Source organism: Perissodus microlepis, chromosome 10 (genome assembly GCF_051167445.1).
Source record: "Perissodus microlepis isolate ML-2025 ecotype Zambia chromosome 10, ASM5116744v1, whole genome shotgun sequence".
Taxonomy (NCBI): Eukaryota; Metazoa; Chordata; class Actinopteri; order Cichliformes; family Cichlidae; genus Perissodus; species Perissodus microlepis.
The window spans coordinates 30,171,027-30,192,880 of record NC_140470.1 but is presented as its reverse complement, the minus strand read 5'-3'; the positions used below and the strand labels follow the sequence as shown (position 1 = coordinate 30,192,880).

The following is a 21,854-nucleotide window of genomic DNA, read 5'->3' as shown; positions in this document are numbered from 1 at the left end:
TATATAGATAGATATCTATATATATAGATAGATAGATATCTATATATATAGATAGATAGATATCTATATATATAGATAGATAGATATCTATATATATAGATAGATAGATATCTATATATATAGATAGATAGATAGATAGATAGATAGATAGATAGATATAGATATATATATAAAAACACCCAGCTCGCCCCTGCGGGCGGTTTATCCTTCAAGCTCGGGTCCTCTACCAGAGGCCTGGGAGCTTGAGGGTCCTGCGCAGTATCTTAGCTGTTCCTAGGACTGCGCTCTTCTGGACAGAGATCTCCGATGTTGTTCCCGGGATCTGCTGGAGCCACTCGCCTAGCTTGGGAGTCACTGCACCTAGTGCTCCGATTACCACTGGGACCACCGTTACCTTCACCCTCCACATCCTCTCGAGCTCTTCTCTGAGCCCTTGGTATTTCTCCATCTTCTCGTGTTCCTTCTTTCTGATATTGCTGTCATTCGGAACCGCTAAATCGATCACTATGGCCGTCTTCTTCTGTTTGTCTACCACCACTATGTCCGGTTGGTTAGCCACCACCATTTTGCCCGTCTGTATCTGGACGTCCCACAGGATCTTAGCTCGTCATTCTTCACCACCATTGGGGGCGTCTCAGCATTTTGACCTCGGAACTTCCAGGTCATATTCGGCACAGATGTTTCTGTATACTATGCCGGCCACTTGGTTATGGCGTTCCATGTATGCCCTGCCTGCTAGCATCTTGCACCCTGCCTTCCTCCACTTTCTTGGATTTCTGCTGCCTGAGATATTCACTGAGCACTCGGTCAGTTGGGGCCATCTTTGTGATGTATTCGTGGATGTTTCTTGTCTCATCCTGGACTGTGGTGCTGACACTCACCAGTCCCCGGCCCCCTTCCTTCCGCTTAGCGTACAGCCTCAGGGTGCTGGACTTGGGGTGAAACCCTCCATGCATGGTAAGGAGCTTTCTTGTCTTGATGTCAGTGGCTTCTATCTCCTCCTTTGGCCAGCCTATTACCCCAGCAGGGTACCTGATCACGGGCAGGGCGTAGGTGTTGATAGCCCGGATCTTGTTCTTACCGTTCAGCTGACTCCTCAGGACTTGCCTGACCCTCTGCAGGTACTTGGTGGTTGCAGCTTTCCTAGCGGCCTCTTCATGGTTCCCATTCGCCTGCGGGATCCCCAGGTACTTGTAACTGTATGTCTCTATGTCTGCAATGTTGCCTTCTGGTAGTTTGATCTAGGGCTGAACGATATATCGCATTTGCGATAATATCGCGACATGATCAAGTGCAATTTTCTAACCGCAAAGGCTGCGATTATACTCTGTTTACGTGACATGCGCGAGTAAAACATGTGATATGATCAAACGAGATTGTCTAACCACAGAGGCTGCACTCTGGTCACGTGACACGGGGAGCAAAGTTTTGAAACAGTCTACCGAGAGTGAACTAGCAAGAAAAGCTGTAGCCTACACAATGGCCTCAGGTTCAACAGAACCAGAGCCTGCGGGGATGCTAGTACCAAAGAGGAACTGCACATCAGCCGTGTGGGAATATTTTGGGTTTAAAAGAGATGATGTCGCACAGAGTCAGGTACTGTGTAAAACCTGTCTTGGTAGAGTTTCTACATCTCGGGGAAACACTATGAATTTGTACCAGCACCTTAAGACTCAGCACAAAACAGAGTATGATAGATGTATGGCTAAAAAAATCTAGTAGTGTGCAGAATAAACCTAGTAACGTTACTCGGCAAGGATCACTGACCGAACTGTTTGAAGGTGTTACGCCATATGAACGCACTTCAAAACGGCACGTGGAAATCACCAAAGCAGTAACCCACTGCATCGCGAAAGACATGATGCCCGTCAATACGGTGACCAAGCCTGGGTTCAATAATTTGGTAACTACACTGGATAAGAGGTACAGAATGCCCTCCCGCACGTATTTCAGTCAGACTGCAATACCCGAGCTACATATGCAATGTAGGCGGAGGGTTGCAGCGGAGTTAAAGGCTGTTGAGTTTTTTGCGGCGACAACAGACATGTGGTCAAGCCGTACAGCAGAGCCCTATCAAAGTCTGACGGTGCATTACATTACCGAAGACCTCCACCTCGAAGCTCGCAGCCTACAAACGGCCTACTTCCCCGAAGACCACACAGGGGAAAACATTGCTGCTGGCCTGAGAGAGGGGCTTGCGTGTTGGGATCTCCCTGAAGACAACCTTGTCTGCATAACGACGGACAACGCGTCAAATATGGTGAAAGCAGCACAGCTGAACGAATGGACCAGGCTCCAGTGTTTCGGACACAGATTACATCTTGCTATTGGTAAGTTACTGCCGTGAGAGAGAGAGAGAGAGAGTGTGTGCGTGCGTGTGCATGCATGTATGCGCGATCCTGTGTATCACTCTCTCCCACAAACACACCACACTATTATTTATCTTGTTCTTTACTGCTGTTAATTCTAGATATGTTATGTCAACCCCACACTGATGTACCCACCTCTTCTTATGTATTTTCTTTTTTGTTTTTGTCTTATGGTCTTATGTTCTTGTATGTCATGATGTATGTAACAATAGCTTTGGCAACACTGTTCCCATAGTCATGCTAATAAAGCAACTTTGAATTTGAGAGAGAGAGAGAAATGGTGAAACCTTGCATCATAACTGCAATTGTATGTCTAACACTAATTTTACTTTTTACTTTATTTTTTTTTCCCTCCAGAAAATGCAATCAAAGATGGTAGAGTATCAAGAGCAATTGGGCTGTGCAAGAAGTTGGTGGGGCACTTCTCGCACAGTTGGAAGAAAAAGGCAGCACTCACTGAGGCACAGAAGGAGCTTAAGCTTCCTGAGCACTCTCTCATTACTGAGTGCCCTACAAGATGGGGGTCCAAAGAGAAAATGATTGCCAGAGTGCTGGAACAGATGAAAGCCATATCGCAGCTATTGACAGGTGACCGACATGCACGCTCCCTCATCCCAACCTGGCAGGATGCTGAAGTGTTGGAGTCCATTCATAAGGCACTGCATCCTCTCTCCGAATTTACTGATGCTCTTTCTGGAGAAGAGTATGTGAGCATCTCCTACCTCAAGCCAGTTCTCCATCTTCTGGCAACATCAGTCTTGGCTGAAGATGCTGAGGACACTGATCTGACTAGATCAATTAAAACCAAGGTCCTGGCATACCTCAACGACAAGTATAGTGACCTCAACACCCAGGAGCTTTTGGATGTTGCGTCGTTCATGGACCCTAGGTTCAAAACGCAATACATCAGCGCAGACAACCTTCCTGCCATTAAGGCCCGACTGAAGACAGAAATGATGGAATCGGCTAGACGTACACATAATCAGGTAAATCCTTGAAAATTATATTTCCACAAACACATAATATTTATATATAAGCTAACTGCAAAACTAATGTCTCTCTTCCCATCTGGCAGGAGAAGAGGTCTCGCACTGAAACTGCTCAAAATTCTCCAAGTGCACAGGCCTCTGGGGGAAAGGCAAAGAAGACTCTTGGTAGTCTTTTTAAAACCAGTGCGGCCTCTTCAGCTTTGCCTCTGCCACTTGAAGATGTCGTGGAGGCAGAGTTGAATAGTTACCTGTTGACCCCTGTCATTGACGGAGAGGATGATCCCTTAGCCTGGTGGAAGGTGCACAACATTCACTTTCCACGACTGTGCAAGATGGCCCGCAAATATCTGTGTGTGCCAGCCACAAGTGCCCCCTCAGAGCGTCTGTTCAGCACTGGAGGGAATATAGTGACCTGCACTCGCTCATCCTTAAAGCCAGCAAAAGTAGATATGCTGGTCTTCCTAGCAAAAAACCTGTGAGCTAGGATGATTATGGCTAGCTGAGCCATACTCATTGTGCACTTTAGTTTGTGCTGTGTTGCTGTTACTTACTGCAGATAATCAAGATGTTCAGCCAGTTTTAATTTAAAGGCGTGTTTGTGTGTGTGTTTATACAATTGCTATTATGTTTGCACTTTATGTGTAATGTTACTGACTGCAGAGATCAGTAAGATGTGTGTATTTTTTATTTATTAGTTTTATTTATTTAATATTATTTTTTAATTTAATGACTGTCTAGTAGTTCACAGATGTCGAAAAACTGAGTGTGGTAAAGCCACTGATTTTTTTATGTATATTTCTGCAATCTGCACATTGTACTGACTTTCATTTTAATGTTTACACCAGGGTTCCTTGTCAGCACTTTATGCTCAGATGTTTGTAAGCTAAAAATAAACTATTGTGTATGTTCAAATATACTGTTGTGATTGAAGAAGTTAAATAAAAATGTCAGTCATCAATTCATGCATCACCTCATGTCATCATAACAGAGGTCTGTCTTCCAGGAAAGAACAGTTTAAAATTAATGTAATATAGTATTGGCCATACTATATGATGTATTGCTTGTCTTTGTTTAATAATACAGAAGACAAAGACCTTAAAAAATAATCGCATATCGCATCGCAATCGCAATATTGGGGCAAAAAATCGCAATTAGATTATTTTCCATAATCGTTCAGCCCTAGTTTGATCCCCTCTGTTCTGACTACCTTCCCTCTCTTTGTTACCATCTGACTACACTTCTTCAGCCCGAACGACATTCCGATGTCATTGCTGTATATCCTGGTGGTGCGGATCAGTGAATCGATGTCTCGTTCGCTCTTGGCATACAGCTTGATGTCATCCATGTACAGGAGGTGGCTGACAACTGCTCCATTCCGTAGTCGGTATCCGTAGCCAGTCTTGCCAATTATCTCACTGAGGGGGGTAAGGCCTATGCAGAACAGCAGTGGGGACAGAGCATCTCCTTGGTAGATCCCGCACTTGATGGTGACTTGTGCTATGGGCTTGAGGTTGGCCTCCACATCCTCATTGAGTTCCTGATGAAGGCTCTCAGGGTCCTGTTGATCTTCTATAGTTCTAGGCATTCCAGGATCCAGGTGTGGGGCATTGAGTCATAGTCCTTCTTGTAATCAATCCAGGCAGTGCACAGGTTGGTCAGTCTGGTCCTGCAGTCTCGGCTGACTGCTTGGTCTGCCAGTAGCTGGTGTTTTGCGCCTCTGGTATTCTTGAGTGCAATACAGATACAGCCTAAACAAAAGACACAGTAGGAAGTCATTTTTCTACAGGGGTTTGTTAATTTGCCCCAAATCATTGTGCTCTCTTGTAGGGATCTTAATAAAACATGATAAGTTACTGTACCATCACTTTAGTATAGAGTACTACATCTGTCATGTCCTGTATTTATACTACAACTGTTGCCTGCAAGATTCAAAACACAAGGAAAAAACTTTAAATTAGCTCCACTTGTATCTTTGAGGTCTTCCTGGAGGAGAAGCACAGAAGCAGCTTGTCTGCTCACCTATAGCACTGAAGGCTCTGTTGTCTTTGCACCTTGCGCCGACATGTAGTCAAACTTGTTTTAGTACAACCATCTACAAGTATGTTCCAGTGTATTTGTTGCACACTGTGTTTAAACTGATCCTAATATGCCAAAGACGTCTTCTTCGCTTCTCACCGACTCCCATACTGATGTGTTTTATATTGATTTCCTGACTAACCGGGTTTCCTTCTCTTCTCAGTCTGTGAGCATCCTGTGAGTCAGTTAATGGTGCGTTACTAACTCCGGCCCAGTCATCCTTTACATGCTGCTCTCACAAGAACCCCTTCACCCTGAATATCCATCACTGCTGGACTGTATAGTAGCGGCAGGCCTGCTCATAACATATTTATGAATGCGGCCCGAGGGAGGCCCGTGCTCTGAATAACAATATGACGTTCAGATGTCGCATTTTTATCCGTTTATCACTTTTTCTTCCTCCTCCTTTTAGCCGTAGTTGTGATATAGATTAAAACACATCCATAACATTTCCCACTAACAGCTGCTAGTGAGGTACAAGCTAGTTGACCTCAGGAGTAGAGAAGTTAAAAAAACCCAAAAACCTCTCCAATTAAAGCAAGCATCCCCACAAAGAAAACTTCCACTGTGTGCTGATTATTTAAAGAAAGGTTTATTGTAAAGTGACTCTGAATTATATGAAGGTTAAATTTTTTGCTTTTTGATGCTTCATGGAGTGCAAAGAAGGGTAAGTCTAATTTATACACAGCTCCTGTACTCCTGTACATGAATATGCAAGATTTTCAGTACTGGAAGCTTTTTGGTTTTTGTTTGTAGTCTGTTTGTAGCTCCAAGTAGTGTTAACTAATCATGTTTGAGCAGGCTCTGGTTGCATGCAGGGAAACAGTCTGTGCTGAGGGCAAAGGAGGCAACGCAATTGCCAATATGCCATCCCATAAACATAGCAATTGTCTGCATTCATAAAGGGAATTCTGCAATTTTAGCAACTGTTACCATAATGCTGTGCAAGAACATGATATTTTTTACAGCTTCTGACTTTACACAAGATCTGAGGGAGAAAAATCAAACATGAACATCACAAATTTCTGATGAAGGTTATTTTCATTGTCCTAAAGGAGTCAGCCAGTAAATGACCAAAAATGACCAAAGCTACAAGCTACTTTTTTAAATGTTTTATAGCAACTATAGTTTTTTTTTCTTTCTTTGCTAAGACCATTGAGCTGATTTAATTTGCAACCAGATAAGAAGATGTTGCACTAGTTGCATCTGTGAAGTCCATGAAGGTAAATGGAAACTGACACCAAATAACAGTTTAGTGAATTCAAATTCCAATGTGCTATACTGACATGATATTCCCTAAAAACAATACTGTCGAATTATATAAAAATACGATTTAGTGAAGTTAGTGTAACAATTTTTCAATAGTTTTTCAACAGCCAACCACATCCATTTTTGGACTCTACTAGAGCAGCTTTGCTTGATTCACAGTCCAAAATAATCCTTATTTATCTGATACTGAGCCCTCATCCATTGCCCAAAACAAGCGGTTTTAGCGCCACTCCTTTTTCAGTTTTCTTGGTTGTACTTCATAAACACATAGAAGGAGGTGGGTGGGGTTAATGTGGTCACACCTAAGTGCTTGAAATGACGATAAGAAGGATATCCCCCTAACTGACATCATACAGATCAAAGAGTAGAAAAAAAAATGCCTGGCAGTCTTCAAACTGAGCTTTTTTTCTAATAATGATTTCAAACCTCACCCCTTACAAAATATAGCATCTTTTGACAGAGAAACTGTCCCTCAACTTAATGTTGAGCTCACTTGGGTATTTAAAAGAAGTTTGTTTACTTAGTCTATGACAGCTCATTAGTACATTAGAACAATCCCTGTCTTCCAAAGGAATACACATAAAAAAGAAACAAGTTTACTGAAAAACTTCAGCTGTGTACGTCTCAGTGGGAAATTAAAATGCAGAAAACACAAATGTTATTGTTACACAGGAGCCACAGGATTGCTGTGACCTGGAGAACATTAACAAAATGCAAAATAATACGGTGAACTACTACACTCCAGCTATGTATGTATGATGCTCAGAACTTGAACGCATAAGGAAAAAACTAACTGATGGAAAACCACCAGAGACAGGACTACAGAGGACTGCAAATCTATTCTGTCACATCAGTTTTTGCTCTGTATTACTTCTCTCTCTATGAAAGTGAATCTGTTCATCACTATGTTGGAATTAAATTGTTCCTCAAGGAGCCTTTACCCTTTCCAGTGTTACGTAGATATCAGCTGGATTAAAAATGGCACTAATGAGGCTTGGTGCCCTAAATAGATTTAGGGTAAAGTCCCGAGCAGAGCTTGTGTTTCAAAAGGCTGTAGGTTACCTGCGGATGAAGGGACTGCGGGTTCGTCTTTGTGCGGCTCTGACTTAATCAGAATAGGCAAACCTTGCTTTGATCAGGTCATGTGGCATTTTTTTTTAGATCCACATCAGATGTGTCAGTTTAAACAGTGATACAGCTGTGATGAACAAAAGCCTACTCTGAGCAAAGACAAAATGTTTTGATCTTACAATTTGCTTTTTTCATAGTCGTGGACATGTCAAGCATTTGCATGTGGAAAATTCCAGCTGACAGGGCCTGTGACAAGACTACCTATTCTTTAACAGGTGAGGCAAGTGCTCACAGTGCAGCCATTATCCTCCTACACATGTTTAATTATACATGAGCTACAGTGCACCACTACCTTCCAATGATTAAAAAAACCCAACACAGAACTGTAACTGCACAAAATATAAAGACAAAAAGTTTGTGAGTGATTGCATGTGTAAGCAGACTGTATTCACATCAGTTACTGCACCATGGTCTACAATGGCAAAACAGAACAAAACAGAAAAGTATTACCAATGTTCAGTCCTTTAAATGAAAAATTGAATACTTGGGTATTCAACAAATCAGACCGCTTGAGCAGGTATATCCTTTTTTGTAAATATACATAATTCAGAAACATATACCTGTCAGCTTGAATGACTAATATCCCTCACTGTTGCAACTTTGCTGCCAGACTGCAGCTTTGCATTCCTCAACACTAACTGATTTGTGAGGGGTGTGGTAACGGCAGTGTTAGCCTTGTGTTAGAATTGCGAACTTGTCCAGGGTGTACCCTGCCTCTCGCCCTCGAGTACCTGGGATAGCCTCCAACGCTCCCTGTGACCCTGATAAGGACAAGGGGAAGAGAATAAATCGATGGATGGTCTGGCAAAGATTCTGTGGGGTCTTGCTGAATTGCTGTGGACACAACTCTTGCACTTTGTTAGTTAAACAGGAAGCAGCACACCGGCTGAACACTGTAAGAGATAAAAGAAGACCGGACATTCAGTTCTTACTCTGACCAACTTTACATCCAAAAATTCCAGAAAATAGCTGGTTGTGATGTTTATGGTTTAGAGTTGGATAAGAGCAGTGTTTCCTAAATTGATTTGACACATCAGAGAATCAGTTTATCAGTGAGGAGCATATAATGTGACAGCAGTTAAAATCCATCACTTGTTTGAAGACAACTACATAAATCTACCTGAAGAAAACAGTCAAACAAAAGATGGTTAACTTCTCCCAACCAATGAACAACAGATTTGCATAGAAGTGAAACATTACTTCCGAGTGAAACTAGAGCACAAGATCTAACCAGAAGCAGCAAGATTGCATCTAACAAAGTGATGGATGCAAGTTATATGCTTAAGGCGCTTATTGCAAAGTAAAGGTGTTATGCTCAAAAGTGCCTTCATCTGACATTACATTAAAAAGATATGAAATTATTTCAGATGACATAGAAATGTAGACATGAGTACAGATGAGCTGTGAAATTTGGCTTGTCTTTTGTCCACTGGGCACAAAAAGTTTGAAAACCTCTGGGAAAGACAAGCTCCGAAGCCCCAATTTAGTATTTGGAACAGTGCAAGAAGTGGCCCAAACCTTCATGTTTGGACCACATACATGATAAGTCTTACCTTAACAGAAATAATACTACAATAGTGTTATGTTCTTAAAATAGTATGCTTGTTGGTTGTGTCTGGAGTCATTGGTGATGATTTAGGAATGCGGAAATCTTAATCTTGGAACATAGTATCCATGTTTAAGGACAGATTGGTTTAGGTAGAGGAACCACATGACCCTGTGGCAAGACCTGACCTGAGAGAGAAGTGAAGGCTAATCCAGTCCAATAAATATGGGGGATAATTACATCTGAATCCAGGAATACATTAAAAAAACAAAACAAAACTCAGTTCTCTCTTTGTCTCCATATGATACATTACTCAATATGGTTTCCTGAAATTTTCCTTCAAGGTCAACCTTGACCTTGGGCACTAACAAAAAGGTCAACCTAGGTACTCATGTCACCCAAGGCCTAGTGTATTATTGTGAAGTTTAAAGATGATCCATAAAAAAATTGTAAGTAATATAACGTTTTTACTGATTTTCACATTTGGTGTGATCTTGACCTTGAGCCGATTTTCACCTAAAGTAAATCAGCTTGAGTTGTTATTCATTACACAACTTTCGAAAATTATATCTTGAAAACTTTAGACAAAACCAACAAACAAGCAGACAAGCAAAAAGAATCAATTACATTCTCCCAGCCTTTTGGGGAAATGGGGGGGTGGGCAGGTCGACTAAACTTGTTCCAAAGCCTTGCAGCTAGTTTGATGAAAAACTCTTTAGCCTCTTTAGCACTTGTATGTACACTGGTTATTTTCAACAGGGGCTCGACCTCGACTCACCAGCTTGCTTGAGATGCAAGTTTGCATGACAGGTTGCCGTGATTTGTCTGGTCTGCTGCCCACCACTCCTTGAAGCATCTTTAACCTGCAGTAACACCCCGTCTGTCTGTCGATTTGTCAAGACATTTATGTGTACCTTCAGAGAAACAGCATACCAGTGTTAAGTTTAAGTACTCCATCCTAGGTGCTGTCACAGCAAGTTTAGAACAAATATCAACATAAGTGAAATGACATCTGGAGGATTTCAGGCACTTCAGCTCCCAGCAGCACCTGCACAAAGTCACACGGCCTGCTAGCTTTTGTTTACTTCAGGGCCATATGCCGAGAAATACATGTAGCTTTAAGCATTCGCATTTAGACAGGCACACAATCACCTCTCCCTGATGCATATGCACACACAGTAAATACATTCACGGTGCATCGGCACGCATTCCTTATAAAGCAAAGGAGGACAGTTATGTTTTCATCATCAGCACCCAAATCCACAGGAGAGGAAAACAAAGCCAGATGAACACATGGTGCTAAGAGCAGTGATGGATGGCAGAGAGTGGAGTGCAATACAGAAGCAAAGAGGCTCCAGAGATCACGATGACAAGGCTGCAGGTTTTTCCTTCACTGTTTGTTTTCCTCCAGATGCTGCATGACAGACAACCCCTTCCTTTTACAGAAATGCCTCTCGTCATTAATTAAACATTATCCACCTCAGCCCCTGAACATAAGAGAGTAAGTCTTGGAAGTTGTTTTTTTTTTTTTTTACGGCAGATGTCAGATGTTTGTGATGTGCCACTGTGCTCGGATGTCACCAGAGGAGAGTGAACCAGGTGGCGAACTGTAAGAACGCAAGGAGAAAATGTAGATTTCTGTGAGATCACATTTTGAATAGAGAGGAACAGGAAAAAATTCACATATAAGTAAGATTCCTCTTCTTTGCAAAAAAAAAAAAAAAAAAAAAAGAGAAGGAGCTAGTTTCAGTGATTCAAAGTTTCTTTTCATCTCACTAAAGGCATTAAAGATCAAAACGTGTTGCCTGCAACTGTAGACCACAACATGAAGGCTATCAAAGCTTCTCAGAATGCCAATGATCAATCACACCACGGCCTGAGTTGCCCTTTTTTTTTATTGTGCGCACGATGCTGCTTTTATCCTGGCCCCGTATGGCACCATAGGAAAACATGTCAATTTAATACATTAATGTGGAAGACTTCTGCTTAGTGTCAGAGGATAAAAGCAGAAGTAAAGGAAAGCATGACAAAGGAAGTGAAAAGAAATCGAGCAGAATTGAAGGAATATGTACCCAGAGCTATTCACAGAATGCAAAAGCAATGGCTGCTTTCTTAGCTAAACCTTGAGAGCTTTTAAGTCTAATTGCTGCGTTATGGTATTGAATCAGTCAGCATAAAAATAGCCAAACATAATGCAGGTTCATGAGAGCAACTCTCTTTGTTAGAGCAACTCTCTTTGTTTGAGCAACAGCAGATTTTTATGATATGAAAAATGAAGGGGATGAAAAGCTCTTACCAAAAGCAACTGCAGAAGAAATGAAACAACATTTCTTGTGCATTTCAGCATTTCTCTGTTAGTTAACGCGCAGACAATGTCTATGGCTGTTGTCTGTGTTTGATATTCAGTAATTATATGACCTGTGTAAAACCAAAACAAACACATGACAATTCTAAGTTATGATTAACAAAGCCAAACTCTTTTGATTTGAATATCTAAATTAAAGGCACAGTCCCAGTCTTAATAGCATCATAAACATTAGTTACAATCACAAAGGCTTCTTATTACTTAGCTGCACTTTTACTAACATTTTAATGTTCAAATGGGGCCTTCTACGTGCTAAATGTATGCACTTTATATTTCCCCTGCCACACAAAATAAGATCTGTAAGTGAAGAAAAGCAGAAATGTCCTTTAGGAACTCATCCCTTTATCAAATTTTCCTTAATGAGGTAGCCAAGTGAATATATATTCACCATGATGGAATACAGACGGATGTGGTTAAAAATACCCACTGAAAGGACTTCTGGAAGTTAAAGACATTTATTGCTGGAGCTGCTCATCATTTTAGTGGCCGCATGTATTTGACCTGGACCTGATGAGCTTGTTAAGTTGGACCTGGAGCTCCATCATATTCTGAGGGCTGGCTATCGGAGCTAGTCAAGATGGAATAACAACTGTACTGCAGTTATAATAAGCTATTTTTATTTTTACACAATCAACAGTGCTGAAAGAACAAAAATGGGAGGACCTGACTATTACAAGTTCACAGAAGTGAAGTTGACATCTGAAAACTTTTCATCATAATTATAAGACTTAGATTTAAGACTGTTGTCGAGACAGTCCCTTTAGTTACTCTAAGAACCACATGGGTTAATTGCAAACACAGGATTGAATGACAGCAAATATAACGGATACATTACAAAGAAAATGAACTAAATATTAACTGCAACAATCAAGACTTGAATTTAGAGAAAGCATCTGGCTCTTGGACGTTAGCAACAGCAAGGTGCCTGTGAGGGGCTTGTTCCATGGATGTTTGCTTGGACATATCTGAGGAGTTGGGGTGGGGTGGGGCGGTGGGGGGGAGTCATCACCATGATAAAAACCAGGAGTCAAGGATTCTCAGTAATATATTGCCTTGTTATGACATGCTTACTCTGCCAGGGGTTTTAATGTTGTGGATGATTGGTTGAAACTGCAACCAACAGACGGTAGACTGTATATAAACCAGTTTATGAGACCAGAGATCACCTATATGCCAACTATAGGTCTCTTGGCTCAACATTAGTGTTCTGGTTGCTGCCATGTTGGCTGTTTTGGAGCCAGAAATATTTCTGGATATAATCCTGTGAAGAACCAAGTACACCCTAGTTTTACCAACCATAGCCTAAAGTAATCAGTTTCTGAATGATTTTTATCAGTCTCACACATCGTTCATACTTTGCAAAATTGCTTTTATTAATTCAGGTTTGTGAACATTTGTTTATGGACAGCTCTCTCACGGGTCCTGCTCTGCTGACGGCTGGAGTTTTGGGCAACACCCTGAATCTTTTCTTTTTCTGCTGTTTAGCTGTTGACATCATATTTGCTTTATTTTCCACTCAGTGCAATCCAGTTTGGTCATTGTTCTAGAAGTCTTGTGGTTTGTTCAGATGCAACTGTGCAAACATAATTTGTGCAGTGATTTTCTTTTTAGGAGGAAAAGATGATTTTCCCTCACAACCTTTCTGAACAAACCATTGATTTTTAGTCTTTTTCTAATTGTGATCTTTAACATTCAACACTCTAACTGATGCTGACACTAACTTGCTTTTTTTGCAGTTTGAGCACTGAGCTGTTGTGAATTTGCTCCTGTGAAGATTGCCAACTGTGCTTGCTTTGTTTTCCAAATGTTATTAATCTCTCACTGTAGAATCATGAACTTCAAATTGACTGAAAAAACAACTTTTTCCAAATTGATGGGCAGCAACCTTTGTTGATGTCTTTCCTACTTGACATTGTTTTAAAACACTAAATTCTCCTTACCAGCAAATACCAAAACTCTGTGATTTCACAGAGGACATCTGTACAACAGAGCGGACCAAATTATTTGTCAGATAATCCTGGTAAAAATGCTGCAGTAGACACCCAGAGCACAAACACAGTCAGGAGGTCCAGTTCAGTGACTTGAATTATTGGAAGTGAGGCCCAGCAGACAGCTATCGCCTACAGCTGCCCGAGTCAGCTCATCTGTCAAAGTGCTACATTTTTTCAGCCCCTTGAGGTTACTGTGCGTGTTAAACCAGACTCACAACCAACTACAGGACCTGACCTTGGCTTGACCCAGAGTCTACGATCATGGAGTCTGGCAATTTCAAGACAACACCATGTTTCTCTGAACTTAACTTTGTTTGTATCATATCTTTATCATTACGATTCATCAGTGAACTAATAAATAGCTACTTCAGTTAACAGTCCACAGCCAGGTTACAGGATATTACATCCAAGTGTGTCCAGAGGTTGAAAACACACAAACTGGAGGCTAAAGTCAGGGTGAAACAATAACCTGATATCAGGAATATAATGTGTCAGCGGTGAGGGCAGAGTATTAGGATTCAAGTCAGTTTAGGCCAGTTTCAGGTCTCATCAGTGTGCAAAGGGAGAAATATATTTTGTCCTGCAGAGGTCAGTACTCAAAAGGTGAGTGGTCCTAATTGGTAGTGAAGTGGAGAGCAAAGTCCTCTGACTTATAATAAAACATGCCAGAGTCAATCACCTCAGCTTCACTGCAACCAGGGGACACTTATCACTATTACTTGAATGGTTTTGATTGATGACTCACACACACGCACACACACAATCCTTGTGTCTTGACTGCGCACTCACCTTGTGAATACACTGAGAGTCAGAGACACTATCCACCACTGCCACCACCAGTCCAAGCCACTGTTAACAAGAATAGAAGGAGGGGAAGGAACTACTGCAAGATTCACAGTGAGAGAACAACAAATTTTACTGGTGTGAAGTAAAAATATATATTAAAATATATATTTTTTTCACTACATTCAGTTATCTTTTATAACAACTGTTCAGAGGGATTTTGTACATCACTTACTCACAGTGTTGGGGAGTAACAGAATACATATACCGGCATTACGTATTTAAAATACAAAATATGAGTAACAGTTACCGTTTAAAAAGGTTGTATTCAGAATACAGTTACTTTGTTGAAATAAAGGGATTACACAGCAGTCTTTTCCTGTTTCATATGTTAGGCTGTCCCCTCTCCATTTTTGGTAATTCCACGCCGGTGGAAAAACACACATTAAGAGGCTCAAATGCCTGTGTCTCAATCTTGCGGCCCATGTCACCTCTACTTGCGGCCTGCATAATGACGTGAAGAAATATTTTAAAAAAATTATTGTTCAAAAAATTATTTAATATGAAGGCAATAGGCAGAGTGTTACAGGCATAGTCCTAAAGAATGTAGCCTCATGGGCGGAGTAGCCCAGTTGTAAGTAAGCTATTAAGACTCGACTGTACACTGTGTTCATGTTTTCCTCCGAAACATTAAGTTCCGTTGGAGCAGCCTTTCAACGCCTCTCTCTGTCTCTCGTTAGCAAAGTTGACCCAGACAACAAAGTGAAGCTAGTTTTCGACTACGAGCCCGACACAGAACCCAACGTATTAGCAAGAGGTCCCTTTACTATGGTTCCGAGCCGCGGACCTGTTTAGTTTTCTAGAATAGTTTTCTATAAGAGATCGCTGCAAAAAGTGCAGCCTTACCTAATGTCCACCCTAATGTTACTCATTTTATATTAAGATTTAAAAATCTAGTTGGTATTGGTGAGTATCCTTCAATAATAGTAATAAATCACACAGCAATAGTACATTCATGTAGTTGTAAAAAGCTTGATAATATATTAAGTAATCCAAAGTATTTAGAATACGTTACTCTCTTTGAGTAACAGAAAGGAATACGTTACAAAATATATTTTGGGGCATGTAATCTGTAATCTGTAGTGGAATACATTTTAAAAGTAACCTTCCCAACACTGCTTATTCATTAAAATTTTCTTTAGCCATAAAGTGTGCATCATTAGAGTAGGTGGCTACTGCCATTAGCCAGCCAACCCTAGGCCTTACCACTGCTAATTCTGACCTTTACCTCTTGATCATATCTGGTTTGTTCGTCCTTTTTAAATCCCTTTTTCTTTTCTTTCCTTTTGAAAAATTGTAGTTATTGAAAAACATGGCATTGGCTGATATGTGATTAGTTAGGACATCATACTGTCTGTGCTCCAATTTTGGTGAGTGAAATTGTAGTGTTGTATTTCTGTTGTGTTGCCAATTCAGCTAGCAAACGATGCTTGCTAGCATTAGCTAAAACCTTAGCACTCCTCCATCCAGCCAAACCCGTATAATACTCATATACATCTTTTGTTATCGTATGTGTGTTCCACATATAAAGACACTTACTGAGTATTTTTTGTGTTTGATGTTTTGTTAATTTTAAATATTTCTGACTGATATTGTCGTGAACCGAAGGTTTGCATAAGGAGTGGACCCAAATGCAGAAACAACACACCGGGGAACTATTTACAAGAATCTCCTGGACAGGAGACCGGCAGCCACAGTAAGAAAAACCCCAGACACTCCCACAGACTATGACAGATATGTCTCTCATCAAAGTCAACACAGAGGTATAGAAGCATTTTTATGGGAAACAAGCAGAAGGGTGTATTCTTTATTTCAACATATAGGATTTGTAAAGCTGATTATTTTGAACCTGCATTGTTTATATCGATGTTTGGAAATGTGGTCTGCTTTTTTCTGTCTTTCATTGACACAGGGCTGGTTTTCTTGGCCCCTTATCTATGTATCGAGTTGCCATGAATTCATGCACTCACTGTACATACCCATCCTTAGAACACTTACAGTCATCGACAGGTTACCAATCAATTGTGGTTCAGTCACGAGTCACACTGGAAGTACTGCAATTAATGCACAAATGTGCTCTCACAAAGACCAACTCATGAATCTTGAAACTTGTTACTTAGATTTGACTATTTTTCTGACCTTTAATGTATTGATGATTGCTAATAGGATGAATTGCTCCTTGAAGTACTTCTGTTTGACACATTATTCACTAACCATGAGATAACCAGTTTGGAAAAAAACACTTCAAGATAGATCACCACGCCCTGTAGTTTGAAAACTAGTTTCAAGTTCAGTGATTAGACAGATGTTGTAATGTTAAAGTGTTTTTCTTCCTTCCAGCGGTGGCACTGATTATGCAGAGGAGAGCCATGAGCCTTGCTGCCGATACAACTCATTTAATAGCACACTCTATGCTTTCATGGCCCCATTTAGATGATTGATTCTGGGCATCTCAACCGGCTCAGCTATGTATTAGTGATGAATGGCACAGTGATTTAATGTTCTTTTGTGGAGGCACTTGGCAATCAGCTTGTTCTGTAAACAACACAACACCTGTATTCTAATGGTCTTTCCATCAAGACAAAAGAATAGTGAATGTCAAAATAAACATAATTTCACAGAGAAGCATTGTCTGTTTATGAATACTCCAAATCAATTCTCATGTTGTTTTCATAGGTCTTCACTTGCTGAAATATGCTTCCTACTCACTTAAGTATTTTACCAATGGAACATAACATTCCTACTTAGTATGTTATGCAACATTACCTTTTATCTTTAATGTAACTCAATTTATGAGATTTATGGCAGGATTTTGCATTAATTATCCTTAATTAAGTATCTCCTAATGTCAGGTATTTGTGGGTTAAATCTACACGCTTGAAGGAGATTACTATAATCTTATCTGATCCAAATGTGACGCAAGATAAAACACAAAACCCTGAGGGTACCGTGACATAAAAGCTCTGTTCTCTTAGGCGCAGTGCACAGTTGTGGGATTTATTGTTGAAGCAACACATTGGTCATCGCGTTGCATGGGCTGTCAACAACATTTTTTGCATCATAACACATTCCTAAATGTAAAGGACAAGATAATTTGTCCTCTTTTCTCTGCCTTCTGCGCAGGCAGATGGATAAAATCCTCGGAGCAGAAATTCTGATGCAACAGTGCTGGGTGAGAGCTTAACATGGTGTTTGAAACCGTGGCTCATCTGCTGTCTGATTAGGAAAAGACAAAATCTCTCATTCTCTGTCTTTCTCCCTTACTGAATGTAATTAATAGGACTGTGAGTGAGTGCTCCTTGCTAACTCCTTGCTAAGTCAGCCAGTAGTCACTGTAGCAAATTTACACAATAATACGCAATTTATACAATATACTGTATGAATTTAATATGAATTTAATGTTGATCTGGACGGAACTGCAAAGAGATGATATGCTTTTAGCCACTATCTTGTCTTTAATATATTGTTTTAAGCTGCAAAACTGCGACCAAAACTGCGACCAAGCATTGCTGCCTGCTGTTTTGACCCCTTCACAACCCCAGCATCAAATCTACATCAGGGGTGGGCAACTGCAGGCCTCGAGGGCCGGCGTCCTGAAGGTTAGATATCACCCTAGGTCTACACACCTGATTAGTTCATTACCAGGCCTCTGGAGAACTTCAGGACATGATGAGGAGGTCATTTGGCCATTTGAATCAGCTGTGTTGGATCAAGGACACATCTAAAACCTGCAGGACACTGGCCCTCGAGTCCCTGGAGTTGCCCACCCCTGACCTATATGGTCATCACCCCCTAATTTATACATGTCCAAAAATAAATATTCCTTGACCAGCTGGAAGAGGCTGTTAGCAGGCACTGAAACCTACTTAAATCTCACTCAGGCATGCTTAAAGACTGATATGTGACTGAAAAGTAACCACTCGTCGCTAGGGAAAAATGTGTCTTCCTCAACCACGTTGACATCAGTGGTGCCACTTTTACTTTGAAGGCAAAGTTGTCGCTTTTTTTCATTTTTTTTTTTTTTACTTCACTGCTGCTTAGTGGTTAGTTGGCAAGTATTTGCAGACAAGTTAACATCTTCAGTGAAAACCATGGCAATCTTCTAGCGACCAGTGTGATCACAGGGAGGTCTGTGGTGGAGCACTACCTTTGAATTGATCTCACTCAGTGGCAGCCAGAAACCGCAAGCAAACACTTCCCAATACTCATTTTTTCCGAGCCGTCAGAGTTTGCCTTGGGGTTGTCGACTGGTCTCTGGGCCTCTGCGAGTCCTAACCAAATAATGGTTTCATGAAATAAATATTTTCAATTGATTTCAAATATTACTCCACTGTGACTTACTGTTGATTGTTACTCGATCTTATTCTTCAGATTTTAAATACATTCATTCTTTTGAGATTAAAGTATTTCCAGGGCATTCACTTCAAATGGCATCAAGTACATTTCTGTGCACTTCGTTTGCTTGGTATTTAGATCAAATAAAATGAGAAAAAAGCCATACCAAAAAAAACAGGTTTACATTTGGCTGAGGTGCAAAAGTTCACCCAATAAAGCTGAAAAAAGATAATAAAAAACATTTCAGTAAATCATGACTAGTCACGACATTCTGATTCACTCTCTCTTTGTTTTTTGGCAACATGAAAGCATTACTACAGTCCCCTGGAAATTTACAACAGCATTTTGCATCATGATTCAGAGAATGAACAAAGAGTCTGTAATTTTGCTTAATCATACGTATGTTTCCTCCAGACCTGCTTGCATAGAAGCATCAGACCCATTAACACATTTCTGAGAAATTTAGCAAACACAATAATTCGAAGAGGATAACCATTTGCTTTTTGAAAGGCTGAACTGCCAACCTAGCTGAATGCTCTGATTTTATAAAAGAAATACATGATTATCCAAAGCTACTGTCCACACTCTTGTGATGTATGTTTTTCATCACCTCTGCTTGATGCTTTCATAACTGAATTAATAATACCCTTATACCTGAACTGGTACGCAATCAGATAACATGCTGAAATCAATGATGCTTCTGAGACAAAGAGAAAGAGCAAGGTCATTATCAAAGTTAAGAGCCAGATTTATTGCTGTTAATTAATGCGACTTTTCTAGCAATCTTTGGTAAGAACACACAAGGCTCAGTCTATTATCCCAGGGCATTTTGGGAATATATCAGCATATTAAGTGGTTGACATTACAATTTATCATCAACACTGATTAGTGCCGGCATCTCATAATACATTTGGAAGTCATGAGAGAAGTCATTTAGCTACAATTTGAATAAAGAGGCAAAAGGAAAAAAAATGGACCAGAGAGAATGAAACATTAAAATAAACCTCTTTCAGCAAATTACCTCTTCTTTTTTTTGTTCTAAAAGCCACATTAGTCACACGCGAACTTCAGATGAAGGTACCTGTGTAGATGTAGATATGACCTTTGCTCTGCTCAGACGCCTCCAGACGAAGCTGCATTTAGTTTATTTGAAAATACGTTTGCACACATCCTGAAAACAAGGCTGTAAATTGCTATCAAGCTGTCTTTTTGAATAATTTGATGCATCAATGAAGCAAAGATGGATTTAAGCAAGAAACATTTCTGCGCCTGAAGTGTGGTGAGGGGGAGAGATATTCACAAGATAAAGAAATGAATTAATATTCAACTACAGTAGAATATTTATTCTCCTGAGCCATGATGTACACATGATGTACTTTGTCTTCGGCTGTGCCTTGCTTGGGGAAGATACCTCTTCAAATATGTGTGCGCGACCTTTTCATTTTAATGATTTATTAATTCACTTTAATAGCTCAGATGGTTATCAGAAACATACCTCTGCACAACCAATGTGCAGCGATGCATACAATGTCTGCTTTGGGTTGATTTTCAGGAATCATGCTCATTTTAATGGAGTAAAACCAAAAAGAGCATGCATCATTATCCTAACATGTTGAGCAAACAATTCTGACCTCAGTAAACATCAACACATAATTTAAATTGTGGAGGCAAACACAGGAAAAAAAGACCCACACTTGTTGGATGCATTAAAGGGGTTGCTAAAAAAAGAAAGACGTTTGCTTCTTTTTTTAGAGGGCGAGACAAATGCGCATGTTGAACATACTGAGGGGGCGTATAAGATGCTAAAGACATAGCCTGGGGGTGTAGGCTACAAGCCAGATGGATGATGGCTGTGGCCCAAATAGTGAAATAGTGGCATATTTGAAAAGGACAAGGGCACAATTTAATCAGCATTGGTAATCCTCACATTAAGCTGAACTGTCCGTACAAATAAGATCAAAGCCATTGCCACATAAATGCGCATTTTATTGAAGAAAAAAAACCAAATATAGACAGAGTTTTACTTTCTGCTTAAATTAACAGCCAGGTGGTGAAATACTCCAGTTTGTCAACTTTTAGGGACTGAGAATGACAGCACATGCGGGGCTTGACGATTTGCAACTCTGAAATCCTTTTTCTGTTTTCTTAATGTGGAAAACTCAGCAACAGGTTTTTTAATACCTATAATCAAACTGAAACTGCACTCCACAGTTACAAATTTAATTGATTTAACTCTGTACCCAAGCACTGTAGCCATGTGACATCTTTCACTGTAAAATAACATGCATAACACGGACTGTAAGTTTATAAAAACTTTGAGAATCATCAGAAAGAAGACTGTTGAGCATCTGTAGCATACAATTTTCAAGCACAATCACAAGATAGAGAAATAAAAGCAAGATAAGGGAATGACGGAGGGAGTAGAAAAAATGTTGGAGAACACATTGGGAATGCCGTTATGGCGTAGAAGCGGTTTTAAAGCATCTAAATGGATCTTTGGTGTCTGCATGGCTGAGGAGACTGTTGACACAATTTGCTTATGGATGGATATTGTAATATAACACAGCAAATACGACGCTTGAATCAACACTATCATTTCTCGCATGTGCTGAGATTAAAGCCTTTTCCAATAACAAATGGCTTCCGTTTTATATAAATCAATAACTTGTGCGACATATGCTGATTTTGTTGGTTTTTTTTCATCTAAATTATCAACCAAGATTACCATCTGTGTTTCATTAGGCGCTATGAAACCGCTTTGATTGCAATATGTGAAAAGATGAAAGAGAGTTAAATCAACACATGGTCATGTGACGTGTAGAATAGAAAGCAGCTATTTTCACAGTGCCTCTTGTTCAGTGTGGTGTGGAAATTGATTGGATTTGCCTTGCAGCATGTTGCTGAAACAAAGCGACCAGTTGCTTTGGGGAACCACTCTGC

General features: G+C 40.3%; 1 protein-coding gene across 1 annotated transcript; it reads left to right on the top strand.

The window, feature by feature from the left end:
* Nucleotides 1-1,247: 1,247 nt before the first annotated feature.
* LOC146379647 (E3 SUMO-protein ligase ZBED1-like) lies at nucleotides 1,248-3,837 on the top strand. The gene is made up of 3 exons (XM_084941116.1): nucleotides 1,248-2,330; nucleotides 2,727-3,355; nucleotides 3,445-3,837. The coding sequence occupies exons 1-3, from the start codon at nucleotides 1,691-1,693 to the stop codon at nucleotides 3,835-3,837; spliced, it is 1,662 nt and encodes a 553-aa protein (XP_084797242.1). The 5' UTR covers nucleotides 1,248-1,690.
* Nucleotides 3,838-21,854: the final 18,017 nt, after the last annotated feature.

Bases quoted from the DNA above. Each gene is read 5' to 3' on its own strand.
- LOC146379647 (XM_084941116.1), top strand. From the start codon at position 1,691: ATGATAGATGTATGGCTAAAAAAATCTAGTAGTGTGCAGAATAAACCT. The intron at 2,331-2,726 runs GTAAGTTACTGC...TTTTCCCTCCAG, and splicing joins CAGATTACATCTTGCTATTG to AAAATGCAATCAAAGATGGT. The intron at 3,356-3,444 runs GTAAATCCTTGA...CCCATCTGGCAG, and splicing joins CTAGACGTACACATAATCAG to GAGAAGAGGTCTCGCACTGA.